Consider the following 26,500-nt stretch of genomic DNA (forward strand, 5'->3'; position numbering starts at 1 on the left):
AGAGTAACCTTTTTTAGATTTCCGGATGGATTCAGTGTCCATGACTCTTTCTGTTGGATTAGAGACGTCTGAAATTGGTTTCAGCTTATCGAAACCTTCAGTCTCAATCATTCCCTTCGGTAGCCTTATGCATGGAAATTCTAGGTTCTTATGACTGCTGCATTGGACGTGTTCCCCTTTGCTCATTTTCACATGCGACCTCTTCAGCTCTGTATGCTGAACCAGTGGTGCCGGGATTATACAAAGATATCTCATTTAATATCTTTAAAACCGATTGTTCGACACCCTCTGACGTGGTACAGACCACCATCGTTTAGTTCAGGGGGCTTCCTTTTTTTCTTCCAACCTGGACTGTGATCTCAACAGATGCAAGTCTGACAGGTTGGGGAGCTGTATGGGGGTTTCTGACAGCACAAGGGGTTTTGGAAATCTCAGGAGGTGAGATTACCAATCAATATTTTGGAACTCCGTGCAATTTTCAGAGCTCTTCAGTCATGGCCTCTTCTAAAGAGAGAATCGTTCATTTGTTTCAGACAGACAATGTCACAACTGTGGCATATATCAATCATCAAGGAGGGTCTCACAGTCCTCTGGCTATGAAAGAAGTATCTTGAATACTGGTATGGGCGGAATCCAGCTCCTGTCTAATCTCTGCGGTTCATATCCCAGGTATAGACAATTGGGAAGCGGATTATCTCAGTCGCCAAGCGTTACATCCGGGCGAGTGGTCTCTTCACCCAGAGGTGTTTCTTCAGATTGTTCAAATGTGGGGACTTCCAGAAATAGATCTGATGGCTTCTCATCTACACAAGAAACTTCCCAGGTATCTGTCCAGATCCAGGGATCCTCAGGCGGAAGCAGTGGATGCATTGTCACTTCCTTGGAAGTATCATCCTGCCTATATCTTTCCGCCTCTAGTTCTTCTTCCAAGAGTAATCTCCAAGATTCTGAAGGAATGCTCGTTTTTTCTGCTGGTGGCTCCAGCATGGCCTCTCAGGTTTTGGTATGCGGATCTTGTCCGCATGGCTTCTTGTCATCCGTGGACTCTTCCGTTAAGACCAGACCTTCTGTCATAAGGTCCTTTTGTACCTTAAGGATCTCAAATCCTTAAATTTAAAGGTATGGAGATTGAACGCTTGATTCTTAGTCAAAGAGGTTTCTCTGACTCTGTGATTAATACTATGTTACAGGCTCGTAGATCTGTATCTAGGGTGATATATTATCGAGTCTGGAAGACTTACATTTCTTGGTGTCTTTCTCATCATTTTTCCTGGCATTCTTTTAGAATTCCGAGAATTTTACAGTTTCTTCAGGATGGTTTGGATAAAGGTTTGTCTGCAAGTTCCTTGAAAGGACAAATCTCTGCTCTTTCTGTTCTTTTTTCACAGAAGGATTGCTATTCTTCCTGATATTCAGTGTTTTATACAAGCTTTGGTTCATATAAAACCTGTTATTAAGTCAATTTCTCCTCCTTGGAGTTTGAATTTGGTTCTGGGGGCTCTTCAAGCTCCTCCGTTTGAACCTATGCATTCACTAGACATTAAATTACTTTCTTGGAAAGTTTTGTTTCTTTTGGCCATCTCTTCTGCTAGAAGAGTTTCTGAATTATCTGCTCTTTTCTTGTGAGTCTCCTTTTCTGATTTTTCATCAGGATAAGGCGGTGTTGCAAACTTCTTTTAAATTTTTACCTAAGGTTGTGATTTCTAACAACATTAGTAGAGAAATTGTGGTTCCTTCATTATGTCCTAATCCTAAGAATTCTAAGGAGAGATCATTGCATTCTTTGGATGTTGTTAGAGCTTTGAAATATTATGTTGAAGCTACTAAGAATTTCCGAAAGACTTCTAGTCTATTTGTTATCTTTTCCGGTTCTAGGAAAGGTCAGAAGGCCTCTGCCATTTCTTTGGCATCTTGGTTGAAATCTTTAATTCATCATGCTTATGTCGAGTCGGGTAAATCTCCGCCTCAAAGGATTACAGCTCATTCTACTAGGTCAGTTTCTACTTCCTGGGCGTTTAGGAATGAAGCTTCGATTGATCAGATTTGCAAAGCGGCAACTTGGTCTTTCTTTGCATACTTTTACTAAATTCTACCATTTTGATGTGTATTCTTCTTCTGAAGCAGTTTTTGGTAGAAAAAATACTTCAGGCAGCTGTTTCAGTTTGATTCTTCTGCTTATAATTTCAGTTTTCTTCATTATAAGATTTAAACTTTATTTTGGGTGTGGATTATTTTTCAGCGGAATTGGCTGTCTTTATTTTATCCCTCCCTCTCTAGTGACTCTTGCGTGGAAGATCCACATCTTGGGTAGTCATTATCCCATACGTCACTAGCTCATGGACTCTTGCTAATTACATGAAAGAAAACATAATTTATGTAAGAACTTACCTGATAAATTCATTTCTTTCATATTAGCAAGAGTCCATGAGGGCCACCCTTTTTTTGTGGTGGTTATGATTTTTTTGTATAAAGCACAATTATTCCAATTCCTTGTTTTTTATGCTTTCGCACTTTTTTCTTATCACCCCACTTCTTGGCTATTCATTAAACTGATTTGTGGGTGTGGTGAGGGGTGTATTTATAGGCATTTTGAGGTTTGGGAAACTTTGCCCCTCCTGGTAGGAATGTATATCCCATACGTCACTAGCTCATGGACTCTTGCTAATATGAAAGAAATGAATTTATCAGGTAAGTTCTTACATAAATTATGTTTTTCGTGCCTTTCGAAACTTTAAGATGACCACGGCATCAACTCCCTCTAATGCAAAACAAGAGGGAAATTTTGCCCAGTCCAAGCTGGTCTGGAGACCTAACCAGGCCTGGAACAAAGGTAAGCAGGCCAAGAAGCCTGCTGCTGCCTCTAAGACAGCATGAAAGATCAGCCCCCGATCCGGTAACGGATCTAGTAGGGGGCAGACTTTCTCTCTTCGCCCAGGCTTGGGCAAGAGATGTCCAGGATCCCTGGGCGTTGGAAATTGTGTCCCAGGGATATCTTCTGGACTTCAAAGCTTCTTCCCCAAAAGGAAGATTTCACCTCTCACAATTATCTGCAGAACAGATAAAGAGAGAGGCATTCTTACATTGTGTTCAAGACCTCCTAGTTATGGGAGTGATACACCCAGTTCCAAAGGAGGAACAGGGGCAAGACTTCTATTCAAATCTCTTTGTGGTTCCCGAGAAAGAGGGAACCTTCAGACCAATCTTAGATCTCAATATCCTAAACAAATTTCTCAGGGTCCCATCTTTCAAGATGGAGACTATTCGAACCATCCTACCTATGATCCAGGAGGGTCAATACATGACTACCGTGGACTTAAAGGATGCTTATCTTCACATTCCGATACACAAAGATCATCATCGGTTTCTCAGGTTCGCCTTCCTAGACAGGCATTACCAGTTTGTGGCTCTTCCCTTTGGGTTAGCTATGGCACCAAGAATCTTTATGAAGGTTCTGGGGTCACTTCTGGCGGTCCTAAGGCCGCGGGGCATAGCAGTAGCCCCTTACTTAGACGACATTCTGATACAGGCGTCGAATTTCCAAATTGCCAAGTCCCATACGGACATTGTTCTGGCATTCCTGAGGTCTCATGGGTGGAAAGTGAATGAAAAGAAGAGTTCTCTATCCCCTCTCACAAGAGTTTCCTTCCTGGGAACTCTGATAGATTTTGTAGAAATGAGGATTTACCTGACAGAGGACAGGTTGTCAAAACTTCTAAATTCCTGCCGTGTTCTTTATTATACTTCTCGCCCTTCGTGGCTCAGTGTATGGAAGTAATCGGCTTAATGTTAGCGGCAATGGACATAGTTCCATTTGCCCGCCTACATCTCAGACCGCTGCAATTCTGCATGCTCAGTCAGTGGAATGGGGATTACACAGATTTGTCCCCTCTACTAAATCTGGATCAAGAGACCAGGGATTCTCTTCTCTGGTGGCTATCTCGGGTCCATCTTTCCTAAGGTATGGCCTTCCGCAGGCCAGATTGGACAATAGTAACAACAGATGCCAGCCTTCTGGGCTGGGGTGCAGTCTGGAACTCTCTGAAGGCTCAGGGGTCGTGGACTCAGGAGGAGGCACTCCTTCCAATAAACATTCTGGAACTAAGAGCGATATTCAATGCTCTTCAGGCTTGGCCTCAGCTAGCGACAGTGAGGTTCATTAGATTTCAGTCGGACAACATCACGACTGTAGCTTACATCAACCATCAAGGGGGAACAAGGAGTTCCCTAGCGATGTTGGAGGTTCCAAAGATAATTCAATGGGCAGAGATTCACTCTTGCCATCTATCAGCTATCCATATCCCAGGAGTAGAGAACTGGGAGGCAGATTTTCTAAAGTCGTCAGACTTTTCATCCGGGGGAGTGGGAGCTCCATCCGGAGGTGTTTGCACAGTTGATTCAACGTTAGGGCAAATCAGAACTGGATCTCATGGCATCTCGCCAGAACGCCAAGCTTCCTTGTTACGGATCCAGGTTCAGGGATCCCAAGGCAGCGCTGATAGATGCTCTAGCAGCGCCTTGGTCCTTCAACCTGGCTTATGTGTTTCCACCGTTTCCTCTGCTCCCTCGTCTGATTGCCAAGATCAAACAGTAGAGAGCATCAGTAATTTTGATAGCACCTGCGTGGCCACGCAGGACTTGGTATGCAGATCTGGTGGACATGTCATCCTTTCCACCATGGACTCTGCCTCTGAGGCAGGACCTTCTACTTCAGGGTCCTTTCAACCATCCAAATCTAATTTCTCTGCGTCTGACTGCTTGGAGATTGAACGCTTGATTTTATCAAAGTGTGGTTTCTCCGAGTCGGTCATTGATACCTTAATACAGGCGTGAAAGCCTGTCACCAGGAAAATCTATCATAAGATATGGTGTAAATATCTTCATTGGTGTGAATCCAAGGGTTACTCATGGAGTAAGGTCAGGATTCCTAGGATATTATCTTTTCTCCAAGAAGGATTGGAGAAGGGTTTGTCAGCTAGTTCCTTAAAAGGACAGATTTCTGCTCTGTCTATTCTTTTGCACAAACGTCTGGCTGAGGTTCCAGACGTGCAGGCATTTTGTCAGGCTTTAGTCAGAATCAAGCCTGTGTTTAAACCTGTTGCTCCGCCTTGGAGTTTAAATTTAGTTATTAAAGTTCTTCAAGGGGTTCCGTTTGAAACTTTGCATTCCATAGATATTAAGCTCTTATCTTGGAAAGTTCTGTTTTTAGTAGCTATCTCCTCGGCTCGAAGAGTTTCGGAGTTATCTGCTTTACAATGTGATTCCCCTTATCTCATTTTCCATGCAGATAAGGTAGTGTTACGTACCAAACCTGGTTTTCTGCCTAAGGTGGTATCTAATAAAAATATCAATCAGGAGATTGTTGTTCCGTCACTGTGTCCTAATCCTTCTTCAAAGAAGGAACGTCTATTACACAATCTTGACGTGGTTCGCGCTTTAATTTTTTTTTACAAGCTACTAAAGATTTTCGTCAAACATCTGCATTGTTTGTTGTCTGCTCTGGACAGAGGAGAGGCCAAAAGGCTTCAGCAACTTCTCTATCTTTTTGGCTAAGAAGTATAACCCGCTTAGCTTATGAGACTGCTGGCCAGCAGCCTCCTGAAAGAATTACAGCTCATTCTACTAGAGCGGTAGCTTCCACATGGGCTTTTAAGAATGAGGGTTCTGTTGAACAGATTTGTAAGGCGGCGACTTGGTCTTCGCTTCATACTTTTTCTAAATTCTATAAATTTGATACTTTTGCTTCTTCGGAGGCTATTTTTGGGAGAAAGGTCTTACAGGCAGTGGTGCCTTCCGTTTAAGCGCCTGCCTTGTCCCTCCCTTCATCCCTGTCCTATAGCTTTGGTATTGGTATCCCACAAGTAATGGATGATCCGTGGACTGGATACACCTTACAAGAGAAAACAAAATTTATGCTTACCTGATAAATTTATTTCTCTTGTGGTGTATCCAGTCCACGGCCCGCCCTGTCATTTTAAGGCAGGTGTTTTTTATTTTTAAACTACAGTCACCACTGCACCCTATAGTTTCTCCTTTCTCTTGCTTGTCTTCGGTCGAATGACTGGTAGGTGGCAGTTAGGGGAGGAGCTATATAGACAGCTCTGCTGTGGGTGATCCTCTTGCAGCTTCCTGTTGGGAAGGAGAATATCCCACAAGTAATGGATGATCCGTGAACTTGGTACACCACAAGAGAAATAAATTTATCAGGTAAGCATAAATTTTGTTTTTATTGAACAGAAAATTGCCAATTTTTACATAGTACATTTTTTTTTTAAGACTATATTGCCTCAGTTTATATTTTAACTGCAGCAACTTATTAGTTATATTAGCTATATACGCCACACATGTGTACTACATAGCACAACCATCAAGAGCTCACACAATTAAGAACACTTTTTTGCACTGATTTCAACACTTGCAGACGCACTACGATTCCTTATATAATACACCTCAAGCCACATAGGAGTGAACACTTAACACATTTGTCTTCTTTGGGACACACATATATTAGTACTATTCTAGTACTGAACAAAATCCCCTTTTTATATGCACATTCATTTTTACGTAATCACCCTATATTACTATCACTACTGAGGATATATTCCCAATGTCATAAATATAGGCATTACTTTAGTCATGGAGACTTTATATATTTTTAACATAATCTACTCTTATACCATATACTTTGCACACTATTTAGATAGTCCAACTCACAGCTCCTTTGGAGCGCTCCCCACCCACCCCTCTTTTTGACCTCTTTCATTTTCTGATTTTGGGAGCATATTAGATTTGGGGAAGCACAGTTGAGTCTGATATTAGTATCACTATACACCCCCCCATTACTCTTTAGCATAGTAAGATGCGTCTTCAATTGTCTGTTTTTGTAAAAGTCTTGTAAGGAGACTATATCAGTGGTAGGCCACAAACTGGTGTGGGCATCAGGTAGCCCTAAAAGGAGCCCTCGCATGGAGTGTACTGGTGAGGGATGGGGGGCAATAAGCCTGTTATGTCTTAGTTTCAGCCAACTCTCCTGGCACCCCTTGACTATATTGTTGGAGATACAGATTTTTGACTGCCAATGTGGGGGGAGCCAAAGAAGGTCTTCTAGATCAACAAATGCTGGTAGTGAAGCCTGCTCCAACTCTTTCCATCTAGTTGCAGGAAGGCCATTACCCCATGCCGAGGCGTGGGTAATCATTGTGGCTTCGTGGTATTTCCTCACGTTAGGAAGGCCTATACCACCTCTCTCGATGGGGGCCTGGAGAATGTGAGCCGCAACTCGTGGTCTCTTGTTGTGCCAGGTATATGCATTGAAAAGGGTCTTGAACTTTCCGATCAGGGATATAGGGATTGAGATGGGAATACAGCGGAATAGATACATAAGCTTGGGCAGCACCATAATTTTGAGGGCTGCTACCCTGCCCAACCACAAGATCTCGCTGAATCTCTTGGAATTAAGATCCAATGTAATCTCTTTCAATAAGTTTTCGTAGTTTTCTTTGATAGTTAGAGTTTTAGAATGGGAGAGGAACACTCCTAGGTGTCGCACACCCTTAGTGGACCATTTAAAGGAATAAAGGAGCTGAATTTTGTGTTTGTCTTCAATCGGGATATTTATCGAATATGCTTCTGTTTTACTGACATTAGTTTTGTAGTATGAAGGTTCACCAAATCTCTTTAGCAGGCGAAATAATGGGGGGAGTGAATCTAGGGGATCCGTGAGGAAGACTGTAAGGTCATCCGCAAACAGGGCTAATTTCTGGATGGTGTCATGGAGTTGGAATCCCTGAATTGCAGGGCACTTCCTAATGGCGATCCCAAGAGGCTCAATTGCCAGAACAAATAGGAGAGGTGACAGGGGACACCCCTGTCTAGTCCCATTTGAAATCTTTATTGTGGGGGAGCAGAACCCTAGGCCTATCACCACAGCGGTGGGGGAAGAGTATAATGCCATGACAGCCCTGACATAGGTGTCAGGTATACCGAATGCTGTAAGAGTCTGGAATAAATACTCCCACCTCACTCTGTCAAACGCCTTCTCGGCATCGAGCGACAAAGTGAGTATGAGGAGACCCAGATCAGCTGCCTCCGTATATATGTTTAAGAGACGACGGGTATTATCTGAGCCTTGTCTATTGAGAACAAATCCCACCTGGTCGAGATGTATAAGTGTCTGAAGGTGCTTATTCAACCTGTTGGCAAGGATTTTGGCATAGATTTTAGCGTCTACGTTGATGAGGGAAATGGGTCTATAGCTTGAGCACAGCGTGGGGTCTTTGCCCTCTTTGTGTATTGGGGTGATATTGACCTCAAGGAATTCCGGCAGGAATCTGCCCCGCTGAGCCACGCTCTCGAATAATCGGAGCAAAATTGGAGATAATGCAGAGCTGAGGACCCGGTAGAAAGTGACTGTAAACCCATCTGGTCCTGGAGCTTTGTGGGGAGATAGACTAGCTATGGCAATTTTAACTTCCTCTATTGTGAATTGTTTCTCTAATGAAGTTTTGGCTTCCTCCGATAATGTAGGTAAATCTAGGCTCTCTAGGAACTTGCTAATGTCCCCAGGGCTGGCTCTGTCTGTCGACTCAGAGGTTGCTATATTATACAGGGAGGAATAGTATTTTGCAAAAGCTACTCCTATTTCTTTGGGTGAGTGGACTGGCCCATTTTGGGTGTTGATGGTAGCTATCCTACTCTGCTGCGTACGTTTCTGGAGTTTATTTGCTAGTAATCCATCTACCCTGTTGCCTTTATAATAATATAGTTGTTTGAGTCTATGTAGGCTATCTTGTACTTTCAAGCTTTCCCTTCTAGCAATTTCCTCTCTGATTAGTCCTATCTGCTGGGCTATTTGGGGTTCAGGACATGACTTATTAGAGGTCTCCAACGTTCGGAGATCTCCGTACAACTTGACAAGTGAATGGCCTCCTGATTTGCGATGTTGGGCCGATTTTTGGAGAAAATGTCCTCTAAGGTAGGCTTTGAGGGCTGCCCATACTATATCTAAGTCTGTAGTACCAGTGTCATTGTGCGTTAAAAAGTCGGCTATTGCCCTAGTGAGCGTTGGGAGTTCTCCCTCAGCTAAAAGCTGTTCAGGGAATCTCCAGGGGGGTCTGGTAATTAGGGACTGTAGTTCGACGAAGTCTATGTAAACCATATCATGGTCTGACCATGTACATGGTTGGATAGTAGGGTTCACCCACTTATCTAGGGACCATGAGTCACATAGTATATAGTCAATTCTCGAGTAAGAATTGTGGGCTTTAGAATAGTGCGTGAAATCCTTTTCGGTGGGTGCCAAACATTGCCATGCATCATATAGATCATATTGATACATAAGTTTGCGGAAGGCGTTAGAGGTTGATGAAATGTTTCTGTCTGCATGTGTGGTGAGGGTAAATTGTTTATCCTTTTGAGGGTCCCACACCATGTTAAAGTCCCCCCCTATGATTACATGTCCTCGTTTGAGTTGTTCTACCCGTGCTAAAAGGTTTCGTACAAATGGAATTTGCTTCGCATTTGGCGTGTAGACAGAAACTAAGGTGTATAGCATTTCATTGAGTTTACAAACTAGTATCAGGAATCTACCTTCGGGGTCAGTTTCTATGTATTCTGTTTTGAATATCAAATCTTTGCTGATCAGAATTGCAACCCCCCGTGACTTCCCTTCTGCATTAGACGCTATCTCGCAAATTGGGTAATGCTGGGATCTCTTAATAATGTGTGAATCTCCTGTCCAATGTGTCTCTTGAAGGAACAGGATATGGACCTTATGTGTATGTAGGTAGTTGAGTAAGGGTTTACGCTTTGTGGGGGAATTTAATCCTTGTGCATTTAAAGTGGCTAGTCGGATGGGTGCCATTATGGTAATATTTGTGGAACTAGAAGGGGATAGGGATTAGGTAAGGGGTGTGGTTAAGTAGCGGGAGATACTTCCTAGTATCCAGGTACAGATATCTACCAGGTCTATGGTGTTTGTCACAAATAAGAGTTCAAGGGCCCTAGAGGCTATTCTAGGGAAAAGTGTCAGGTAATCACTTTCACAATGAGTGTCTCCACTGGTGTTTCAACCAGGGGGGCACAACTAATTTTGTGGGGCGGAGGTAAGCAGAGAGAGATCATGCTTCCCGCTAGTCTTAGAAAACATTAAAATTTTTTGCAATATGAAGATTAACATAGCATACTTAGAAAAATTAACAGTACATTAAACAATGAACGAGACTGAACTGTCAAACCAGGGAGGGATCGTAAGCTGTCAGTTAAATAATTTGCTCTATCACAGAAGAAATAGTATGTGATTAAGTAGTCCTAGTCTACTACAACAACTGTCTATAATGGTCAATTGTGGAGGTAACAGCATCCACTACTGTACCCGAATTAATGTAGTCGATCCGTCCAGGCTGCTAACTATGGTCATAGTTCGTATGGGAAGTCATTAGTAGGTTGATATCGTCATGGGCTTGGTTGGGTTATGTTAACATGTAAGGGCTAAGCTAGGAGGTGGTCCCTTGGCTAGGGCAGCGGGAGGCAACCTGGGGGTATCCTTTAGGATAGTCAGGTCAGGTCCTGTGGACTTCGTCTGTTAGTCAATAGGTAGGACATTCGTTCTGGTAATTTATCAAGAAACATATTTTGGGTGTACAATTGCTTTAGGTAATTCAATTAATCTTAGACATGTCTAAACTTAGACGCACCTAATCGAAATATACAATATGAAGCAATGTTATAGAAATTATACTGTGCTACAAGAGAAAAACAATTACATCTTATGTTGGATAAGTAGCAGGAATAACAGTGAACATCAGATCTGCAGAGCATATAAACAAAGTCAATTTGTTATAGTGTACATGAGTTCTGCGAATCTCACCTGTCTTCATCTGTGGTCTTGAGTCCTCTCTTGAGGTAATATGTGGGGTTCTCCCACGAGTGTGTCTAAATTTATATTGGAAAGTTTTGTTGAGCTGTAATCTGTAAGCAGGTTCCCTATGTATCTTCAGATAAGGATACTTCTCTGGGTTCCAGAGACCTTTTTGATATTGGTGCAGGTCTTTGTGGGAGTGGTTTCCATGCTGGTGCTGAGGCCCTGAGTCAGCTTCCTCTAGCTGTATCAGATGCTCTATCTTCTGGATCTGCTGGGAGCAGATCCCATCTCTGTAATAGCTCCTGTGCTTGTTGGGCCCACCCTTTTTTATGGTGGTTATGATTTTTTTGTATAAAGCACAATTATTTCCAAATTCCTTTGTTGATGCTTTTTACTCCTTTCTTTATCACCCCACTACTTGGCTATTCGTTAAACTGAATTGTGGGTGTGGTGAGGGGTGTATTTATAGGCATTTTGAGGTTTGGGAAACTTTGCCCCTCCTGGTAGGATTGTATATCCCATACGTCACTAGCTCATGGACTCTTGCCAATATGAAAGAAATGAATTTATCAGGTAAATTCTTACATAAATTATGTTTTTATTCAGCAAGGTCAATTCATGTCCACAATAGACTTACAGGACGCTTACCTTCACAATCCGATTCATCCAGATCACTATCGTTTTCTGAGATTCTCTTTTCTAAACAAGCATTACTAATTTGTCCCTCTTCAGTTTTGGTCTTGCAACAGCACTAAGAATATTCTTAATAGTTTTAGGTGCCCTTCTATCTGTAATCAGAGAGCAGGGTATTGCAGTGTTTCCTTATTTGGACTATATCTTGGTACTAGCTCAATAGATTTCCAGATAGATTGTGTCCATTAATCTATCCCTAACAGAAAAGAGATGTTTGAGATTGGTTTCAGCTTGTCTAAACCTTAAGCCTCTTAACATTCGCTTCAGCGGCTATGTGCATGGAAGTTTTAGTTCTCATGATTGCAGCATCGGATGCGATCCTTTTTTCTTGTTTTCATATGAGTCCTCCACAGTTTTGCATGTGGCACTAATGGTGCAGGGATTATACTCAGACATCACAACTGCTATACTTAAATCCCAACTCTCCACTCTCTCTGACTTGGTGGTTAAACCATCACCTTATTGTTCAAGGGGCCTCCTTTGTTCATCCTACCTGGACTGTGATCACAACAGATGCACGTCTCTCAGGTTAGGGAGCTGTTTTGGGGTCTCTGACAGCACAAGGAGTTTGGAATCCTCAAGCGGCGAGGTTACCAATCTATATCTCAGAACACACAGTCCCCTAGCAATAAAATAAGTATCTCTAATACTTTCTTGTGCGGAATCCAATTCTTGTCTAATCACTGCAATTTCATATACCAGGTGTAGACAATTTGGAAGTGGATTATCTCAGCCGTCAGATTCTACATCTGGGGAGTAGTCTCTCCATCCAGGTATGTTCTATCAGATTGTGCAGATGTGGGGTCCTCCAGACATAGATCGGATGGCCTCTCGTCTAAACAAGAAACTTCCCAGATACCTCTCCAGGTCCAGGGATCCTCAGGCGGAAATGATGAATGCTCTAGCAGTTCCATGGTTTTACCAACCTGCTTAAATTTTTTCACCTCTGGGAGTGATCTCAAAGATCATAAAGGAACAATCTTATGTGTTTGTGATAGCACCAGCATGGCTTCACAGGTTCTTGTATGCGGACCTTGTCCAAATGTCCAGTTGCCAACCTTGGTTACTTCCTATATGACCAGACCTTCTGTCTCAAGGCCCAGTTTTCCATCAGGATCTCAAATCTCTAAATTTGAAGGCATGGAAATTGAACGCTTAGTTCTTAGTCATAGAAGTTTCTCTGACTCCGTAATTAACACTATGATACAGGCTCGCTAGTCTGTTTCAAGTAAGATTTATCATAGGGTTTGGAAAACCTATATTTCATGGTGTTCCACTCATGATTATTCGTGGCATTCATTTAGAATTCCTAGGATTTTACAGCTTCTTCAGGATGGTTTGGATAAAAGTTTGTCTGCAAATACTTTGAAAGGACAAATCTCTGCTCTTTCTGTCTTATTTCATAGAAAGAATCCTAAACTTCCTGATATTCACTGTTTTGTTCAGGCTTTGATTTGTATTAAGCCTGTCATTAAATAAATTTCTCCTCCTTGGAGTCTCAATTTGGTTTTAAAGATTTTGCAGGCTCTTTCTTTTCAGCCTATGCATTCTTTGGATATTAAACTACTTTCTTGGAAAGTGTTGTTTCTTTTGGCTATTTCTTCTGCTAGAATAGTTTCTGAATTGTCTGCTCTCTCTTGTGAGTCTCCTTATCTGATTTTCTATCAAGATGAAGCTGTTTTGTGGACTTTGTTTAAATCTTTGCCAAAGGTTGTGAATTCTGACAACATCAATAGGGAAATTATTGTTTCTTCCTTGTGTCCTAATCCTAAGAATACTCTTGAAAGGTCTTTACATTCTTTGGATGTGGTAAGAGCTTTGAAATATTATGTTGAGGCTACTAAAGATTTCAGAAAGACTTCTAGTCTGTTTGTTATTTTTTCTGGTTCCAGGAAAGGTCAGAAAGTCTCTGCCATTTTCTTGGCATCTTGGTTGAAGCTTTTGATTCACAAAGCCTATCTGGAGAAGGGGCAGTCTCCGCCTCAGCGTATTGCAGCTCATTCTACTAGATTAGTCGACACATCTTGGGCTTTCAAGAATGAAGCTTCAGTTGATCAAATTTGCATAGCAGCAACTTGGTCTTCTTTGCATACATTTACTAAATGTTACCATTTTGTTGTGTTTGCTTCTTCGGAAGCAGCCTTTGGTAGAAAGGTTCTTCAGGCTGCTGTCTTAGTTTAATTCTAATGCCTATGATTTGAGTTTTTTTAAATTTTTAAGAAAACGTAATAATTTTTTGGATTTAATTTGTCAGCGAAAATAGCTGTTTTTATTTTATCCCTCCCTCTTTAGTGACTCGTGGACTTCCACATCTTGGGTATTATATCCGATACGTCACTAGCTCATGGACTCTTGCCACTTACATAAAAGAAAACATAATTTATGTAAGAACTTACCTGATAAATTCATTTCTAACACTCTCTAGTGGCAAGAATCCATGAGACCCACCCAATATTTTTTTGGGGTTATGATTTTTTTTTTTATATATAAAGCACTTTATTCACCCTGTTTCCTTTTTTTATGAGTGAAATGGGAGGTCAATTTATAGGCATTTGAGGTTTGGGAAATTTTGCCCCCTTCTGGTAGGAATGTATATCCCATACGACACTAGCTCATGGACTCTTGCCACTATGAAATAAATTAAAATAATAAATTATGTTTTTCATCTGGATGGATCTACGCAGATGCACTATTCAGCAACATTTATGAAAAACCATTTCCGAATGGAATATGCACATGTACACAGAATCAATACCAAACTTTCTAAAGTATATCTAGAAAAGTACTATCAATAAGTGTTTGTTAGTAATAATAGATAAGTTACATGTATAAGAGACATAAGAACCTCCCTTATAACATTATAATTGCTAACCTATATCAATGATCTTAGATTTCTGCTATGTAAAGCTGTATAAAGTTCAAGGATCTTACTCCCTTATGAAGAACAGTTGACACCTGGGAGGGTTTCCTGTAGATCTCTGTTCTCATTCAAGTCGGCTAAACTGAATGCAAATACCTGGCAACCTGGCTTACACATAGACACCAGAACACCCAAATGACCAGCCGAGACGCACAACAACAAATATATGTAGACTTTGATATAATCCATTCCGGAAGCTTTATAATCCATAGTGATACATATACTCAGCACTAACTAGCTATATCCATAGTGATACATATACTCAGCACTAACTAGCTATATGCATAGTGATACATATACTCAGCACTAACTAGCTATATCCATAGTGATACATATACTCAGCACTAACTAGCTATATCCATAGTGATACATATACTCAGCACTAACTAGCTATATCTACAGTGATACATATACTCAGCACTAACTAGCTATATCCATAGTGATACATATACTCAGCACTAACTAGCTATATCCATAGTGATACATATACTCAGCACTAACTAGCCATATCCATACTGATACATTTACTCAGCACTAACTAGCTATATCTACAGTGATACATATACTCAGCACTAACTAGCTATATCCATAGGGATACATATACTCAGCACTAACTAGTTATATCCATAGTGATACATATACTCAGCACTAACTAGCTATATCTACAGTGATACATATACTCAGCACTAACTAGCTATATCCATAGTGATACATATACTCAGCACTAACTAGCTATATGCATAGTGATACATATACTCAGCACTAACTAGCTATATCCATAGGGATACATATACTCAGCACTAACTAGCTATATCCATAGTGATACATATACTCAGCACTAACTAGCTATATCCATAGTGATACATATACTCAGCACTAACTAGCTATATCCACAGTGATACATATACTCAGCACTAACTAGCTATATCCATAGTGATACATATACTCAGCACTAACTAGCTATATCCATAGTGATACATATACTCAGCACTAACTAGCTATATCCATAGGGATACATATACTCAGCACTAACTAGCTATATCCATAGTGATACATATACTCAGCACTAACTAGCTATATCCATAGCGATACATATACTCAGCACTAACTAGCTATATCCATAGCGATACATATACTCAGCACTAACTAGCTATATCCATAGGGATACATATACTCAGCACTAACTAGCTATATCCATAGTGATACATATACTCAGCACTAACTAGCTATATCCATAGTGATACATATACTCAGCACTAACTAGCTATATCCATAGGGATACATATACTCAGCACTAACTAGCTATATCCATAGTGATGCATATACTCAGCACTAACTAGCTATATCCATAGTGATACATATACTCAGCACTAACTAGCTATATCCATAGGGATACATATACTCAGCACTAACTAGCTATATCCATAGGGATACATATACTCAGCACTAACTAGCTATATCCATAGTGATACATATACTCAGCACTAACTAGCTATATCCATAGTGATACATATACTCAGCACTAACTAGCTATATCCATAGTGATACATATACTCAGCACTAACTAGCTATATCCATAGTGATACATATACTCAGCACTAACTAGTTATATCCACAGTGATACATATACTCAGCACTAACTAGCTATATCCATAGTGATACATATACTCAGCACTAACTAGCTATATCCATAGTGATACATATACTCAACACTAACTAGCTATATCCATAGTGATACATATACTCAGCACTAACTAGCTATATCCATAGTGATACATATACTCAGCACTAACTAGCTATATCCATAGGGATACATATACTCAGCACTAACTCACTATATCCACAGTGATACATATACTCAGCACTAACTAGCTATATCCATAGTGATACATATACTCAGCACTAACTAGCTATATCCATAGTGATACATATACTCAGCACTAACTAGCTATATCCATAGTGATACATATACTCAGCACTAACTAGTTATATCCACAGTGATACATATACTCAGCACTAACTAGTTATATCCACAGTGATACATATACTCAGCACTAACTAGCTATATCCACAGTGATACATATACTCAGCACTAACTAGCTATATCCATAGGGATACATATACTCAGCACTAACTAGCTATATCCATAGGGATACATATACTCAGCACTAACTAGCTATATCCATACTGATACATATACTCAGCACTAACTCACTATATCCACAGTGATACATATACTCAGCACTAACTAGCTATATCCATAGGGATACATATACTCAGCACTAACTAGCTATATCCATACTGATACATATACTCAGCACTAACTCACTATATCCATAGTGATACATATACTCAGCACTAACTAGCTATATCCATACTATACATATACTCAGCACTAACTCACTATATCCATAGTGATACATATACTCAGCACTAACTAGCTATATCCATAGTGATACATATACTCAACACTAACTAGCCATATCCATACTGATACATTTACTCAGAACTAACTAGCTATATCCATAGTGATACATATACTCAGCACTAACTAGCTATATCCATACTGATACATATACTCAGCACTAACTCACTATGTCCATAGTGATACATATACTCAGTGCTGAGTAAATGTATCAGTATGGATATAGCTAGTTAGTGCTGAGTATATGTATCACTATGGATATAGCTAGTTAGTGCTGAGTAAATGTATCAGTATGGATATAGCTAGTTAGTGCTAACTAGCTATATCCATAGTGATACATATACTCAGCACTAACTAGCTATATCCATAGTGATACATATACTCAGCACTAACTAGCTATATCCATAGTGATACATATACTCAGCACTAACTAGCTATATCCACAGTGATACATATACTCAGCACTAACTAGCTATATCCATAGTGATACATATACTCAGCACTAACTAGCCATATCCATACTGATACATATACTCAGCACTAACTAGCCATATCCATACTGATACATATACTCAGCACTAACTAGCCATATCCATACTGATACATATACTCAGCACTAACTAGCCATATCCATATTGATACATATACTCAGCACTAACTAGCCATATCCATACTGATACATATACTCAGCACTAACTAGCCATATCCATACTGATACATATACTCAGCACTAACTAGCCATATCCATACTGATACATATACTCAGCACTAACTAGCCATATCCATAGGGATACATATACTCAGCACTAACTAGCTATATCCATAGTGATGCATATACTCAGCACTAACTAGCTATATCCATAGTGATACATATACTCAGCACTAACTAGCTATATCCATAGGGATACATATACTCAGCACTAACTCACTATATCCACAGTGATACATATACTCAGCACTAACTAGCTATATCCATAGTGATACATATACTCAGCACTAACTAGCTATATCCATAGTGATGCATATACTCAGCACTAACTAGCTATATCCATAGTGATACATATACTCAGCACTAACTAGCTATATCCACAGTGATACATATACTCAGCACTAACTAGTTATATCCACAGTGATACATATACTCAGCACTAACTAGCTATATCCACAGTGATACATATACTCAGCACTAACTCACTATATCCATAGTGATACATATACTCAGCACTAACTAGCTATATCCATAGGGATACATATACTCAGCACTAACTCACTATATCCACAGTGATACATATACTCAGCACTAACTAGCTATATCCATACTGATACATTTACTCAGCACTAACTAGCCATATCCATACTGATACATTTACTCAGCACTAACTAGCTATATTAACTTCTATTGTCAGCCTCTTGCATTTTATTTTGTATCTTGAACTGAAAGGCTGACTTCCCATTTAAGGTTTAAAGGGACATTAATGTGCAAATTAATTCTTCATGATACAGATATAGCAGGCAATTTTAATAAACTTTCCAATTTACTTTTCTTATCTAATTTGCTTTGTTTTCCCGGTTTGTTGAGAAGCATACCTTGGTATGCTAAGCAGCAGCATTGTACTACTGGGAGCTAGCTGCTGATTGGTTGCTTCACAGATATGCCTTTTTTGTCATTTGTTCACCTTACTCTTAGTAGTACATAGCTGCTCCTTCAACAAAGAATACCAATAAAATGAAGCAAATTTGAAAATAGAAGTTAATTGGAAAGTTGTTTAAAATTCTCTATTTTACCTGAATAATGAAAGAAAAACATTTGGGTTTCATGTCCCTTCCAGTGCTTAAAGGGGCAGTATATACCAATTTTCATATAAGTGCATGTAACAGACACTACTATAAAGAATAATATGCACAGATACTGATATAACAATGCAGTGTAAATCCGTTTAAAAACGTACTTAGATGCTAACAATTTAGCCCTGTTGATGAGATTAGCCTGGGACACCCACAGAAAGGGGCTAATAGCAGAAACCCCCTTCCATATGAAAAGACCCATTATACAAACAGAAACAATCTGAAGTCTGTTTACAACAGTATACATCTAGTGCTTTGGGGCTTGGTTAGGTGAAAATCAGCACAATGTTATTTAAAAATAAGCAAAACTATACATTGTTAGAAAAACACACCAGATGGACTATAGAAATATATCATCTACAAAACATTTATGCCAATAAAAATCTAGTGTAGACAACATTGTATCACATAATTGTGGAAGCCATATTGGAGGTGGCGAAATTCTGGAACATCTGAATTGTCAGCTATGCCTTGAGATCGCCATTGCCGATGATAACATTTTAGAGACCCCCCTATAAAGTATAATATTAAATTATAGGGAACAAAAATAAGTAGCAAAATCTTTTTCTTTTTGTTAGAAGCAGCTGTGGGGCATCACAGATCAGGATCATATAATTGTATAACAGCCTCTTTGCCTCTCAGACTTTATTGTATGTGCTGGAGATTTACCTTATTATTCTCTCACAATGTAGGAATCTGCTCTGATTTGTATCTCATATCCCCAGAATGTGGAAATTCCTCAAGCTTGTACTCTCCGGTGCCTGACGAAGACAGTGTCGTGTTCAGTAAGCTCACCTACCTAGGTTGTGCATCTGTGAATGCCCCACGCAGTGAGGTGGAGGCCTTACGGATGATGGCTATCCTGCGGGGGCAGTGCCAGAATTCCTTGGACGTAACCCTTTCTGTTCCAAATGTTTCTGAAGGAACTGTGAGGTAGGTAGTCCTATGTCCTGAGCTTTAATACACCTCAAATATCACTGAACTGTCTTTCTTTCATGTAATTAGCAAGAGTCCATGAGCTAGTGACGTATGGGATATACATTCCTACCAGGAGGGGCAAAGTTTCCCAAACCTTAAAATGCCTATAAATACACCCCTCACCACACCCACAATTCAGTTTTACAAACTTTGCCTCCTATGGAGGTGGTGAAGTAAGTTTGTGCTAGATTCTACGTTGATATGCGCTCCGCAGCAAGTTGGAGCCCGGTTTTCCTCTCAGCGTGCAGTGAATGTCAGAGGGATGTGAGGAGAGTATTGCCTATTTGAATGCAGTGATCTCCTTCTACGGGGTCTATTTCATAGGTTCTCTGTTATCGGTCGTAGAGATTCATCTCTTACCTCCCTTTTCAGATCGACGATATACTCTTATATATATATACCATTACCTCTGCTGATTCTCGTTTCAGTACTGGTTTGGCTATCTGCTATATGTAGATGAGTGTCCTGGGGTAAGTAAGTCTTATTTTCTGTGACACTCTAAGCTATGGTTGGGCACTTTATTTATAAAGTTCTAAATATATGTATTCAAACATTTATTTGCCTTGACTCAGGATGTTCAACATTCCTTATTTTCAGACAGTCAGTTTCATATTTGGGATAATGCATTTGATTCAATTTTTTTTTTCTTACCTTAAAATTTGACTCTTTTTTCCCTGTGGACTGTTAGGCTCGCGGGGGCTGAAAATGCTTCATTTTATTGCGTCATTCTTGGCGCAGACTTTTTTGGCGCAAAAAATCTTTTCTGTTTCCGGCGTCATACGTGTCGCCGGAAGTTGCGTCATTTTTTGACGTCCTTTTGCGCCAAAAATGTTGGCGTTCCGGATGTGGCGTCATTTTTGGTGCCAAAAAGCATTTAGGCGCCAAATAATGTGGGCGTCTTATTTGGCGCTAAAAAATATGGGCGTCGCTTTTGTCTCCACATTATTTCAGTCTCATTTTTTCTTTGCTTCTGGTTTCTAGAAGCTTGTTTATTAGCATTTTTTCCCATTCCTGAAACTGTCATTTAAGGAATTTGATCAATTTTGCTTTATATGTTGTTTTTTCTCTTACATATTGCAAGATGTCTCACGTTGCATCTGAGTCAGAAGATACTTCAGGAAAATCGCTGTCTAGGTCTGGAACTACCAAAGCTAAGTGTATCTGCTGTAAACTTTTGGTAGCTATTCCTCCGGCTGTTGTTTGTATTAATTGTCATGACAAACTTGTTAAAGCAGATAATATTTCCTTTAGTAATGTACCATTGCCTGTTGCAGTTCCTTCAACATCTAAGGTGCAGAATGTTCCTGATAACATAAGAGATTTTGTTTCTGAATCCATCAAGAAGGCTATGTCTGTTATTTCTCCTTCTAGTAAAAATAAAAAATCTTTTAAAACTTCTCTCTCTACAGATGAATTTTTAAATGAATATCATCATTCTGATTCTGATGACTCTTCTGGTTCAGAGGATTCTGTCTCAGAGATTGATGCTGATAAATCTTCATATTTATTTAAAATGGAATTTATTCGTTCTTTACTTAAAGAAGTCCTAATTGCTTTAGAAATAGAGGATTCTGGTCCTCTTGATACTAATTCTAAACGTTTAGATAAGGTATTTAAATCTCCTGTGGTTATTCCAGAAGTTTTTCCTGTTCCTAATGCTATTTCTGAAGTAATTTCCAGAGAATGGGATAAATTGGGTAATTCATTTACTCCTTCTAAACGTTTTAAGCAATTATATCCTGTGCCGTCTGACAGATTAGAATTTTGGGACAAAATCCCTAAAGTTGATGGGGCTATTTCTACCCTTGCTAAACGTACTACTATTCCTACGTCAGATGGTACTTCGTTTAAGGATCCTTTAGATAGGAAAATTGAATCCTTTCTAAGAAAAGCTTATCTGTGTTCAGGTAATCTTCTTAGACCTACTATATCATTGGCTGATGTTGCTGCAGCCTCAACTTTTTGGTTGGAGACTTTAGCGCAACAAGTAACAGATCATGATTCTCATAATATTATTATTCTTCTTCAGCATGCTAATAATTTTATCTGTGATGCCATTTTTGATATTATCAGAGTTGATGTCAGGTTTATGTCTCTAGCTATTTTAGCTAGAAGAGCTTTATGGCTTAAAACTTGGAATGCTGATATGGCTTCTAAATCAACTCTACTTTCCATTTCTTTCCAGGGTAACAAATTATTTGGTTCTCAGTTGGATTCTATTATCTCAACTGTTACTGGTGGGAAAGGAACTTTTTTACCACAGGATAAAAAATCTAAGGGTAAAAACAGGGCTAATAATCGTTTTCGTTCCTTTCGTTTCAACAAAGAACAAAAGCCTGATCCTTCATCCTCAGGAGCAGTTTCAGTTTGGAAACCATCTCCAGTCTGGAATAAATCCAAGCCTTCTAGAAAGGCAAAGCCTGCTTCTAAGTCCACATGAAGGTGCGGCCCTCATTCCAGCTCAGCTGGTAGGGGGCAGGTTACGTTTTTTCAAAGAAATTTGGATCAATTCTGTTCACAATCTTTGGATTCAGAACATTGTTTCAGAAGGGTACAGAATTGGTTTCAAGATGAGACCTCCTGCAAAGAGATTTTTTCTTTCCCGTGTCCCAGTAAATCCAGTGAAAGCTCAAGCATTTCTTAATTGTGTTTCAGATCTAGAGTTGGCTGGAGTAATTATGCCAGTTCCAGTTCTGGAACAGGGAATGGGGTTTTATTCGAATCTCTTCATTGTACCAAAGAAGGAGAATTCCTTCAGACCAGTTCTGGATCTAAAAATATTGAATCGTTATGTAAGGATACCAACGTTCAAAATGGTAACTGTAAGGACTATCTTACCTTTTGTTCAGCAAGGGCATTATATGTCCACAATAGATTTACAGGATGCATATCTGCATATTCCGATTCATCCAGATCATTATCAGTTCCTGAGATTCTCTTTTCTGGACAAGCATTACCAGTTTGTGGCTCTGCCGTTTGGCCTAGCTACAGCTCCAAGAATTTTTACAAAGGTTCTCGGTGCCCTTCTGTCTGTAATCAGAGAACAGGGTATTGTGGTATTTCCTTATTTGGACGATATCTTGGTACTTGCTCAGTCTTTACATTTAGCAGAATCTCATACGAATCGACTTGTGTTGTTTCTTCAAGATCATGGTTGGAGGATCAATTCACCAAAAAGTTCATTGATTCCTCAGACAAGGGTAACCTTTCTGGGTTTCCAGATAGATTCAGTGTCCATGACTCTGTCTTTAACAGACAAGAGACGTCTAAAATTGATTTCAGCTTGTCGAAACCTTCAGTCACAATCATTCCCTTCGGTAGCCTTATGCATGGAAATTCTAGGTCTTATGACTGCTGCATCGGACGCGATCCCCTTTGCTCGTTTTCACATGCGACCTCTTCAGCTCTGTATGCTGAATCAATGGTGCAAGGATTACACAAAGATATCTCAATTAATATCTTTAAAACCGATTGTACGACACTCTCTAACGTGGTGGACAGATCACCATCGTTTAATTCAGGGGGCTTCTTTTGTGCTTCCGACCTGGACTGTAATTTCAACAGATGCAAGTCTCACAGGTTGGGGAGCTGTGTGGGGATCTCTGACGGCACAAGGAGTTTGGGAATCTCAGGAGGTGAGATTACCGATCAATATTTTGGAACTCCGTGCAATTTTCAGAGCTCTTCAGTCTTGGACTCTTCTGAAGAGAGAATCGTTCATTTGTTTTCAGACAGACAATGTCACAACGGTGGCATACATCAATCATCAAGGAGGGACTCACAGTCCTCTGGCTATGAAAGAAGTATCTCGAATTCTGGTTTGGGCGGAATCCAGCTCCTGTCTAATCTCTGCGGTTCATATCCCAGGTATAGACAATTGGGAAGCAGATTATCTCAGTCGCCAAACGTTGCATCCAGGCGAATGGTCTCTTCACCCAGAGGTATTTCTTCAGATTGTTCAAATGTGGGAGCTTCCAGAAATAGATCTGATGGCGTCTCATCTAAACAAGAAACTTCCCAGTTATCTGTCCAGATCCCGGGATCCTCAGGCGGAAGCAGTGAATGCATTATCACTTCCTTGGAAGTATCATCCTGCCTATATCTTTCCGCCTCTAGTTCTTCTTCCAAGAGTAATCTCCAAGATTCTGAAGGAATGCTCGTTTGTTCTGCTGGTAGCTCCGGCGTGGCCTCACAGGTTTTGGTATGCGGATCTTGTCCGGATGGCCTCTTGCCATCTGTGGACTCTTCCGCTACGACCAGACTTTCTGTCGCAAGGTCCTTTTTTCCATCAGGATCTCAAATCCTTAAATTTAAAGGTATGGAGATTGAACGCTTGATTCTTAGTCAAAGAGGTTTCTCTGACTCTGTGATTAATACTATGTTACAGGCTCGTAAATCTGTATCTAGAGAGATATATTATAGAGTCTGGAAGACTTATATTTCTTGGTGTCTTTCTCATCATTTTTCTTGGCATTCTTTTAGAATTCCGAGAATTTTACAGTTTCTTCAGGATGGTTTAGATAAAGGTTTATCCGCAAGTTCTTTGAAAGGACAAATCTCTGCTCTTTCTGTTCTTTTTCACAGAAAGATTGCTAATCTTCCTGATATTCATTGTTTTGTACAAGCTTTGGTTCGTATAAAACCTGTCATTAAGTCAATTTCTCCTCCTTGGAGTTTGAATTTGGTTCTGGGGGCTCTTCAAGCTCCTCCGTTTGAACCTATGCATTCATTGGACATTAAATTACTTTCTTGGAAAGTTTTGTTCCTTTTGGCAATCTCTTCTGCCAGAAGAGTTTCTGAATTATCTGCTCGTTCTTGTGAGTCTCCTTTTCTGATTTTTCATCAGGATAAGGCAGTGTTGCGAACTTCTTTTGAATATTTACCTAAAGTTGTGAATTCCAACAACATTAGTAGAGAAATTGTGGTTCCTTCATTATGTCCTAATCCTAAGAATTCTAAGGAGAAATCGTTGCATTCTTTGGATGTTGTTAGAGCTTTGAAATATTATGTTGAAGCTACTAAGTCTTTCCGAAAGACTTCTAGTTTATTTGTTATCTTTTCCGGTTCTACAAAAGGCCAGAAAGCTTCTGCCATTTCTTTGGCATCTTGGTTGAAATCTTTAATTCATCTTGCCTATGTTGAGTCGGGTAAAACTCCGCCTCAAAGGACTACAGCTCATTCTACTAGGTCAGTTTCTACTTCCTGGGCATTTAGGAATGAAGCTTCGATTGATCAGATTTGCAAAGCAGCAACTTGGTCCTCTTTGCATACTTTTACTAAATTCTACCATTTTGATGTATTTTCTTCTTCTGAAGCAGTTTTTGGTAGAAAAGTACTTCAGGCAGCGGTTTCAGTTTGAATCTTCTGCTTATGTTTTTCATTAAACTTTATTTTGGGTGTGGATTATTTTCAGCAGGAATTGGCTGTCTTTATTTTATCCCTCCCTCTCTAGTGACTCTTGCGTGGAAAGATCCACATCTTGGGTAATCATTATCCCATACGTCACTAGCTCATGGACTCTTGCTAATTACATGAAAGAAAACATAATTTATGTAAGAACTTACCTGATAAATTCATTTCTTTCATATTAGCAAGAGTCCATGAGGCCTGCCCTTTTTTTGTGGTGGTTATGATTTTTGTATAAAGCACAATTATTCCAATTCCTTATTTTATATGCTTTCGCACTTTTTTATCACCCCACTTCTTGGCTATTCGTTAAACTGAATTGTGGGTGTGGTGAGGGGTGTATTTATAGGCATTTTGAGGTTTGGGAAACTTTGCCCCTCCTGGTAGGAATGTATATCCCATACGTCACTAGCTCATGGACTCTTGCTAATATGAAAGAAATGAATTTATCAGGTAAGTTCTTACATAAATTATGTTTTTTCTTACTCTTGTGCTTTATGTGTATTTTATTTGCAAAGACTTCTAGATCCTCAGACAAACAGTGAGATTGCCAAGTACCCTATCTACAAGATTCTGTTCTGTGTTCGTGGACATGATGGGACCACCGAAAGTGACTGTTTTGCTTTCACTGAGAGTCATTACAATGCTGAGCTATTCAGAATCCACGTCTTCCGCTGCGAGATCCAAGAAGCTGTAAGTTTGTCTACTATTTAAATACAAATTCTTATCATAGTAAAGAACATTTCACTCAGGACAAGTGCTTATGTTGTTTATGTGTCCCTTGTAGTTTTATGAGCATGTTCATAGCTGTCAATTAAAGGGACAGTCTACACCAGATTTTTTATTGTTTTAAAAGATAGATATTACCCATCCCCTAGTTTTGCATAGCCAGCACAGTTATATTAATATACTTTTTTTAGCTCTGTGATTACCTTGTATCTAAGTCTCTGCAGACTGCCCTCTTATTTCAGTTCTTTTGACAGACTTGCATTTTAGCCAATCAGTAGTGGCTCATAGGAATTCCACGTGTGTGTGAGCACAGTGTTATCTGTATGACACACATGAACTAACACCCTCTAGTGGTGAAAAACTGTCAAAATGCCATGAGAGAAGAGGCGGCCTTCAAAGGCTTAGAAATTAGCATATGAACCTCCTAGGTTTAGCTTTCAACTAAGAATACCAAGAGAACAAAACAAAATTGGTGATAAAAGTAAATTGAAATTTTTTTAAAATTACATGCCCAATCTAAATCATGAAAGTTTATTTTGGACTAGACTGTCCCTTTAAGAAATAAATAAATACTTTTTTGTTTTGTATGTGGAAATAGATTACTTCAAAATTCATATCTACGGCCTTGGGCTTCCAAGAAATGTAA

General features: G+C 39.7%; 1 protein-coding gene across 1 annotated transcript in view; it reads left to right on the forward strand.

The window, feature by feature from the left end:
- RABGAP1 (RAB GTPase activating protein 1) overlaps window positions 1-26,500 on the forward strand; it is an 831,375-nt gene that overhangs the window by 60,398 nt on the left and 744,477 nt on the right. Inside the window, exons 2-3 of the mRNA XM_053696166.1 lie at window positions 19,434-19,674; window positions 25,644-25,818. Of these exons, the coding sequence (XP_053552141.1) occupies window positions 19,434-19,674; window positions 25,644-25,818 (416 nt within the window). The remainder of the gene's footprint in view (window positions 1-19,433; window positions 19,675-25,643; window positions 25,819-26,500) is intronic.

Source organism: Bombina bombina, chromosome 12, assembly GCF_027579735.1.
Source record: "Bombina bombina isolate aBomBom1 chromosome 12, aBomBom1.pri, whole genome shotgun sequence".
Lineage (NCBI taxonomy): Eukaryota > Metazoa > Chordata > Amphibia > Anura > Bombinatoridae > Bombina > Bombina bombina.